The sequence below is a fragment of the Chrysoperla carnea genome, chromosome 3 (assembly GCF_905475395.1).
Source record: "Chrysoperla carnea chromosome 3, inChrCarn1.1, whole genome shotgun sequence".
NCBI lineage: Eukaryota > Metazoa > Arthropoda > Insecta > Neuroptera > Chrysopidae > Chrysoperla > Chrysoperla carnea.
The window spans coordinates 45332282-45342141 of NC_058339.1; the positions used below are offsets into that span (position 1 = coordinate 45332282).

A 9860-nucleotide genomic window follows, 5' to 3' on the forward strand; every position below is an offset into this window, starting at 1 on the left:
AATAATATTAATTTTTTTTTTAATAATAAAATAATATATAAATTAAATTTCTTTGAATTTAAGTATAATAATAATAAAATTGTAGATAGGTATTTGAAGATACTTAAAATGTGTATCTAAGCTTTAATTAGGGTAAACGTAATATTTAATTAGACATTACATGTTCTTTATTCGGTTCAACTTTAAATCATATAACCAAGACCAATAATTTGTTTTAAAAGAAATAACTGACAGTTCTTTCGAATAGACGAGCTTAAGTACGGAAATCATAACTGGCAAAATTTTTGATTTTGTTTCAAGTCAGAACAAAAAATTTTTAATTTTTCCGAAATTTCAAAAAATTAATGGACCTGTTTTATCCAGAGCTCAGTCGAAAGAATGTATCTTCAAATTGGCGAATCTAAAGCTCTACACTTCTATGTTATTTTTTATATCTTTGCGATTAACATTTCTAAAGGATAAGATTTTACATACACTAATACTATTATTACCAGACAAGCTTTATAAGCTTTACAAACAAGTTTCAAATAAGTTTCCACTTTTGTTAGTTAGTTTTTTTACATTGACTGTTCTCAAGGGACACACTAAATCCATAGAGACTTTTGTGACACCTTCTTTCCGCTGATCATTCTCAGCTCCTCAATTATTTAAACAGGCTGAGTACATACATCTGCTTCATGCATATGTCATGCATTATTCCAGCAAATCACAACTATTAATTAAATTAATTTATTTTGTGACGGTGGGAATCAAACTCACTGCTCTTGGCATACCGCGTCAGGAATGGGTTAGGCCATTTAAGCTACTAGATTCGACATTTTCCACCTATCAAAAATTTCAAAAATTTTTGACTCTCTGTAAGTAATTGTTCAAAAGTCTTAGGTTTCACTTTTTTCATAAAAATTTCTCAAACGACCAAAAATTCCTTTTTTAGTTATTTTAATTTTTTATTTATTTTTACACAATATTATTACATCTAACATTTTTTTTTAAATATTTATCTGCGCCGGACGAGTTGAATTGGATATCCATTAACTGATTTTAATGTAACTTCCACTTTTAATTGAATATCTTCCATTTTCAAAGGTGTCAATATTTGATAATCTCTAATAATTGATGCTATTAATACTTTCAAGGACATAAATGCAAATTTTTTACCTAAAAAAATATATATTACTCGGTTTATTAAATTTATCTCGTTTTAAAGTCGAGTCGTGACAGAAATGATCAAAGACAAAATCGGTGTCAAAATTGTCAGTGAGAACAGATTCAATATAAAAATTACTGATCCAGAGTTAAATTAAAAAATAATATATTTATTGATGATGCATTTTTTTTGAGGTATACGTCAAAATGAAGATCAATTTTTAAGTTTTTCTTTGGTTTTCGAGTAATTAAAAACAAAATACATTGGCATTTTTTTTGTTGGATCATCGTACATTAGCTTTGTTTCCTAAAATAATTTGGTTATATTAATATATTTTTCATTATCTAGGAAAAACGTTTAAGTGTGCTCATTAGGTTTATCAACTTGCATCACTTCGTATAATATGTCGTGTAACATCTTACGTTTCTCTCACATCATAGTAGGTATGGATTCTCCGAAAAAAATAATTTCAATGAAAAAATCAATTGAATCTATAAAAGGTAATGAATTTACAAATAGTTCTCTTTAAAAATCAGTAATATGTATAATGAAAGAAGAAACACCAAATAAAAATGGCCAAACTGACCTTTACTTCAAGCAAGGTAAACCATTCCCTCCTATGTTGATTAGACTATGATCATAATGTGCATTTGAGAGATACACAACATAAACGTTTAATAAATAGTGGCATTTATATTCTGAATTTAAGTGTTATATATAGGTAAATGAGTTAATAAGCAATAGTAATGTATCCGATAAACCTCCTGTTCGTATTAAAATAATCGATCAGCATTTAATAACAAATTGGAATTTATATTAAATTATATTTTAGGGTATAGAAACAAACAGGCGGTCGCAAGTAAATTCCACTTATTTAGAGTGGGTTTTTCAATTAAGATTTCATCGCCATAATGTCTTTAATACGATTCATTAACAAACACCGTCGCAAAAAGAGCTGTTCTTTTTTCAAAATTTTGTCCGTCGGATCAAGAAAATCATTTTTATCGAAGGAAGAACACAAATAAAGTGTATTTTATTTTTAAATTTTTTTATTTGCCACCGTTTCGACCTCAATTGGGTCTTTTTCAAGGTTCTACAACAAAAACTGCCAATAAATTATTGTTTGATAATAACACTAATTAATATATTTATTTATCATTATTAATATATTTTTGTGAAAACATAGTGCTTAGAATCTTACATAAAAAGATTGTTTACACTTTGGTCAAAACATAAAATAAATAAATATACAGGAACACTATGGTCTATGTATAATAGTAGATCTATCATCTATTATCTATCTTTACCAACTAACTGGTTTGACAGATAATTATTACTTACAAAAAGACATTGAATGGAAGTGTTAGTTGATTTTAACTTTTTAATTTGTAAATTACAGGAGTTTTATGTGTTCCTGTATATTTATTTATTTTATGTTTTGACCAAAGTGTAAACAATCTTTTTAGGTAAGATTCTAAGCACATGTTTTCACATATAAAAATTTTAATTCTATTAATTATTGTAACTATTAATTAGTATAATTATTGAAAAAGACATAATTGCGGTCGAAAAATTGGCAAATGAAAAATAAAATACACTTTATTTGTGTCCTTCTTTCCCACGAAAACAAACACTCATCAACTTTCAAGGGCACGTTATACATATCAATTAATTTTTGTGGAATCAATTCGATGAATTTACCTTTAACTACCTATACAGAGAGATAGTAACGTTTGTGTATCATCATAATATTTACATTCAAATGGATATGTATGATCATATTAGATAATATGGTTATTACAAACATATTTAAGCATTAAATTCTGGTTTAAAACAATTTGGGTAAAATTTCTGCGCAAGATTAAGGATCAATTTACAATCTTGAAATAGATTCACAAAACCAAAATTAATACAGTTTAGGCTTTACTGAATGCAATCTATAGTAATTGCCTCTTTGTTATCAATGTAATGTTGTTGCTACTATCAATTAGATATTTCATAATCAAATTTAAATTTATGATAAATTATTTGCGTAATTTTAAAAAACATAGTATGAAAAACATTGGACGAAAAACATCAAGTGCTTAGAGATAATCTGTAAAGAATTACAATAATTATCTTTTTCAATCCTTACATTTGAATTTAAATGAAATGTGAATGAATTATTTTTAGTTTCAACGAATACTCGATTTCATTATCGGGTACCGATAACTCGATAAGTCAGAAAACAACGGCATGAAAACAGCAAAATTTTATAGAAATGAGTCCATCTCTTTGTAAAAAACAAAGAAATACTAAAATATACATGAAGGATTTGGAAAATGGGCTCAACCATCTTTGGAAAGTCAACTCTTACCCAATTTTCCTAGCTCTTACACGTCTCTTTTTGAGCTTTTTGGTGAACTTTGGCATTTTTCTTTAATTTCTCTGGATAGCGGGAAGAAATAATATAAGTTTAAACCCAAACTTCTATTGCTGTGTATACGCTCATAGACACGTGTGAGGCTTCGGTACATTTGTTTATATGAACCAGATAAAAAAGGCAGCAAGATAGAAAGTGAGTACATTGTAAACAACATTGAAGATTACATCTAGGCTAAAGAGCGAGAAAGTGAAAATAAGTACAAGGGTTTTTTACCTTTTTAAAGAAAATTTTTGCCACAATCAGGCGAATTAAAAGTAGTTGTTGACGTTAGAATCGCATACTATCAAGCTATTTATAAGTATAAGGAATCTAATAAAGCTTACACTGAAAAGACCTCGCACAAATTAGATGTAATCTGTATTTCGATTAACTTTTTCAAATTTTGGGAAATGATAGTTTAAGTCATTCTGAATAAGTTTCCCTGGTCACAAGTCATGAAAATGACAGGATTTCAAGTTATCGCTAAATTAAAGTTGGAAAATGTACTCATTTGTATAAAAAAATTATTGTAATTTAATTGCCAAAAATCATATAAAAATCATATTATTGATCCACTGAACATTTAACACTGCTTCTTCTTTGAATTTCGTAGCATATATTTCAAAATAACAAGACTTAAAACACAAAACCCTTACATTAAAAACCATACGTATGCATGTAGTTATCCATATCTGTATATGTATTTGCCTATACACACATAGGCATATATTATACAAATGAATCATTTTCCAACTTTTATTTAGCTATAACATGAACACTAACGAAAACCAATGATGAATTTTTCACCAAATAAATGCCATAAGAAAAAAACCAATAATTACTTACCAATACAATTCCTTAAACCACCACTAAATGGTATAAAACTATATATATGTCGTTTAATTTTTTCTTCAGATAAAAAACGATCAGGATTAAATAATAATGGTTGTGTCCATATTTCCGGATCATAGTGAACAGCTATTGGGGCGGCAATACAACAACATCCGGATGGTATTGTACCACTCGCTGGTAACATTAAATCTTTTGTAATTGTCCTTGCAACAATCGGTACAATAGGATATAGACGTAATGTTTCTTTTATCACCATTTCTAAATAAAACATTTGTCGTATATCATCAGGTGTTATCATCCTATTTTTGTTCTTTTCATGTTCGTTTTTATCATCATTCAATATTCGATTTAACTCTTCATAAACTTTATCTTGTATATTTTGATGAATACCAAGCATTAACAAAACAAAACTGCTTGTAATTGATGTTGTTTCAGTACCCTAAAATATTATAAAACGTTAATTCATATGTGCTCTGGAAGTAACCCTAAATTAACTTTCTCAAAATGTTTTTATCAAAATTACGAAAATACAAAAATTTTTCTATGTAAAAATAATTTGCTTTTAAGCCTTTGATGACGTCTTCAATCGAATTTTTTTAAATCAAAGAATCTATATTGTTATAAGGTTTGTAAACATCTAAAGGACTTTTTCTAATCCACCCTTAAATGTTCTCTGGATAGCTGATCAAAAACTCTCATGACCACAAAAATTTTCAACGAGTTGTTTTCGAGCTACAAGCGATCAAAGCTACCAATAAATTATACTTTTAGTATATGAGTAGGAAAATGGCATTCTGTAAACTTTTTCAAACCGCCCCCAAAATGTTTTTCAGACCATTTTGATCCAAAACTCTCATGGCCACAAAACTTTTAAACGAGTAGTTTTCGAACTATGGGTTATCAAAGCTGCACATATACGAAGACTTAATTCTCAGGTGATAAGCAGGTACGATCCTTAATTCTAAAAAATGTACTTACAGCAGCTAAAAATATGTTCATGTCATCCAAAATTTGATTTTGATCGTAATGAATAAAATTTCTCTTTAAATCTAATAGTAATTCCAAGAAAGGCTTTCGATTAGGATTAATTCCAAATTTTTTTGAACTATTCGAAAAAGAATTTTCGCTGGAATAACTAATATTTTTTTTCATAAAAACCTATTATTTTCAAAAATTAGTTTTAAAAAACAATACTACATAAGATTTTTTGCGTATGAAATGTTTACCATTTTTGAAAAACTATGTAAAATTTTCAAATACTTCGTTTCATCTTCGTACATTTTTGAAAATTTATATATGATATTAAAATGTAACCAAAATTTACACATTTTTAAATAAATTATTTCGGCTTCCCTGTTGTAATCAATCAAAAATGAATCGGTTAGCACCAAGTAAACTTGAAAATTTAAAGTCAAGATCAAACAAAATTTTATCGAAATTAATATTCCCTGGAGAGTACTTACTTTTGAACTGCTGTCAAATATTTTTGAACGAAATGTTCATCTTTTATTTCGACTCCCATTAAGGTACCTAAAAATTAAACTATAATCTAAGAAAATTAAATAAAGTGGTAGATGATTCTAAAAGTATACAGAAACTTTAATAATAGTATTAGCGAAATACGAAAAACTACAAAAGAACCTTCGAAATAGAACTCAGCAGTTTTTATATAAAAAAAAAAAAGTTAAAAACGGTGATTAATGAAATATTTAAAACTATTACTAAATAAAAGTTAAATACAAATCAATAATTGTATAATTAGAAACAAAAAGAAAAAATAAATTGAAGCGAGTGTTTGAAGCTGTTCATGGAATAAAAATCAGCTATAAATCAATATTTTTATGCCATGCATATTACACAAAAGTGATAATCTTTACATAAAAATACTAATTTTTGTAACGCAATATATTTCAATTGTCACCATTAAACATTGGAAAAGAATTTAAAATCAATTGACTCAATGATAATATCGTTAATTGTACATCGAATTAAAAACAGCTTTTCTCTGTTTATAATTTTATTCTCTTCATCGTCGCAATATTAGATTATCCTAAGGAGAAAATTAAAATTCACTCTTAAAAGGTAAAATTTCTTATACAATGGTTATGTATGAATATAGAATCATCGTTTTAATAAAAATGACCCCAAATAAAAGTCCTACCTACCACAAATTGATTTAACCGTATACTTATTAATCACATTGTAAACATTAAAAATTTCTTTGCTATCTGCATAACTTTGCAGTTCGTTTGATAAATTCACACCATTTTTAGAAAATATTTGAACAAATTTATCCAATACTCTCTGACTAAATGTCATAGCCAAAATTCGTCGATGTGCTTTCCATTTTTCAACTAAAATTTCAACGACAAACCATGAATATTTTGAATAAACAAAACTGTAAATAATGTTTTAAATACCTGGGGCTATTAATAAACTATCATTTCCTAACCATTCTGAAAACAGTTGGTACAAAGTATGTTCTTTTTCCATTGCATATTGTGAATTATATAGTATTCGTAAATCTTCTGGTTTTGTTAAGATGATAAAAACTTTATTACCAACCCAAAATTTAAAAGCTGATTTTCTTCCGTATTTATTTATCAGTTTTACAAAAACGTTATAAATATCTAGAACATAAATCAAATAATTAATTTTTTTAATATAACAAGTGAAAATAACAATTGATTGAGTTAATTGTTGAGATACCCTGAACAGACATTGTTAAATACCAGTGCTTGGATTATTTTTAATAAATTAGAAAAGTTTGAAAAAACGAACGCATTTATGAAAGCATTTCGACCTTCATTTGTTCTAGTTTTGAAAATTTCTAAAACATTGAAGAATTTGATTTTTTTTTTTCAAAAATATTTTACAAGACTCAAAAGCTACCTACTAATTATACTATTTTAGTATAGTTTTGTAGGAAATAGACACCAAAATTTGATTGCTATCATAATGTAAGATGTTGTCACTACCCAGTATCCCGGAAAAAATTCTCGCTATACACTATAAACCGTAAGATCTCTCAACCACTCGCTTCTGCCTCGAAGAGAGATTAAAACATGTAGTGAAGATGGACCTAGAAATGTATTTTGATTCTTATCTTTCTTTCTCGGTTGATATTGTCATTTACTAGACAGAATTTATATTGAAACAAGTAAAACAAACAACTGACTGAGTTAATTGTTGAAATACCATGTGTAGACAGTGTTGATTATGCAATATTTTTTTATATATCATATAAGTAAAGAAAGGTGGCCACTCTTAGATAGCCACACATACATACATGTCACATACAAAACTTCCTTAACAGGTATCATATCAAACAAAAGTTTCTTAAAAATAAATAAATAAATGGATTTTAAAAAACACACCTGTTGTATTACAGTTAAAAAACATGTAGCTGTTACCCAAAAAAGGAACTGTTTTTTCAGGACCTGGCAACCATCGCAACTGTATGTAAATTTTCCATTGTGTTAAAAGTGTATTTTTTATTTTCACAAATAAAACTATACACACAACAACCAACCCCAAATAAAACGTCGGTTTATTGAAAAATTTATATTTTAATAATGTCCCAGCAATGTGTGAATACATTTTCCAAAAATTATTATTATTCAAGGAATATACACGATGGAAATATTAAAAAATTTATAATGATTTAAAAAAAAAAAGTTTTAAAATCCTCTTTTCATTTCTCCTTTAACCTAGAAACAAAACATTGTCAAAGTTTTGTGATACTTATTACTACCATATACACATTAAAACGTTTCTTGAATTAATTATGCCACGCTTTCGATAAAAAAGAGCGGTGTAAGATTTTGAAAAATTAACGTTTAAACTATTTGTAACCACGTAAAACTACTTGCAAATACGATTTATAGTTTAGAACACTAAAAGAAATAGTTATAAAGTTATTATACCGTGAAAAATTATTTTCTATAGTTTATTATTCGATATAATTAATGAAAAATTTATTTTGCTATTCGATTCTATGGAAAAATTACAATAGTGTAGTATTAAATAATAAAATATAGTGACAAAGCGCCAATGAGAATTTCTGACCGAAGTTAATTTTTTGATTTCTTGTTTGTTTCTTTTGAAAATAAGTTTGATAAAGCGAAAGGCCTCGCACAAATTAGATGTAATCTGAATTTCGGTAAAACTTTTTCAAATTTTGGAAAATGATAGCTTAAGTCATTCTAAAGAAAAGTTTCCATGGTCACAAGTCATGAAAATGGCAGGATTTCATGTTATAGCTTAATTAAAGTTGGAAATTATACTCATTTGTATAATATATACCTGTGTGTGTATTGGCAAATACATATACAGATAGGTAAAACTACATGCTCACGTGTGTTTTTTAATGCAAGAGTGTTGTTTTTTAATTCTTGTTTTTTTTTGTTTTTTTTTTTGAAGAATATGTTACGAAATTCGAAAAAGAGGCAGTGTAAAATGTTCTGTGGATCAATAATATGAATTCCTGCGTTTGAATAATATGATTTTTGACAATGAAACTACAATAATTTTTTTTTACAAATGAGTACATTTTCCAACTCTAATTTAGCGATAACTTGAAATCCTGTCATTTTCATGACTTGTGACCATGGGAACTTTTATTTAGAATGACTTAAACTATCATTTCCCAAAGTTTGAAAAAGTTTGACCGAAATGCAGATTACATCTAATTTGTGCGAGGTCTTTTAGTAACATAATATTTTGATAAAACGAAATATTTTAACTATACTGTGATAAAATTTAAATGGTGTTAAAATTGAGCCAGGTAGCTTTGGAATTCATTACAATCAACTTTCACTGCACTGCTTTCTCTTTCCTGAAAAATCGTCGAAAGAAGGAGAATTCCTCAAGTAAAATCATGTAAAAAGCTGGTAGAAAATCTCTTCTTACACATTTAAGTGAATTAACATCTTTACGTAGAGGTAGTGTGAGAATTTCACTTTAAATTTGGTTTTCCTTGTTTTAATACAACAAATGTAACATTTTGCACTTAATTTAAGAGTAACACAATGTTGGAACGTGGTTACGAGAAACTAATACATATAAACACACACTCTCACATCCTCAAACACATCCACCAACAACAGTTTTATATTTAAACACAGGGTTGCTTTTTGATGATTAGACAACGGAAAAGTTTGGTTTTTTTTTTACACAAAATGTTTAGTAACTGTATGATGTTTAAAAATAAAAAGTTTTTTCATTTAGTCTCTTTTTTTACATTTTAATAAATAAATCACAGATACTTTTACTTTTTTGTTTTTATACAAAACTACACAATCCAATAATAGTCATTTCATTTTTCTTTTTTTTTTCGTTTTTTAATATATACTTAGATATACTTTTACTTAAAAAAACATTTTTATGTAAATACTTTTTTAAAATAACTTTATTCTTTTGAGGTTTTAACTTTAATATTATAACAATCATTTGCAT

At 27.1% G+C, this 9860-nt stretch overlaps 1 protein-coding gene across 1 annotated transcript; it reads right to left on the bottom strand.

The window, feature by feature from the left end:
- Positions 1–997: 997 nt before the first annotated feature.
- On the bottom strand, positions 998–7944 carry LOC123296059 (cytochrome P450 4g15-like). Its single transcript, XM_044877521.1, has 8 exons — positions 7781–7944; positions 6824–7033; positions 6569–6757; positions 5867–5933; positions 5730–5756; positions 5382–5508; positions 4398–4842; positions 998–1158 (listed from the first exon to the last, which is right to left on the bottom strand). Exons 1-8 carry the CDS (start codon positions 7803–7805, stop codon positions 998–1000), a joined length of 1251 nt encoding a protein of 416 aa, XP_044733456.1. The 5' UTR covers positions 7806–7944.
- Positions 7945–9860: the final 1916 nt, after the last annotated feature.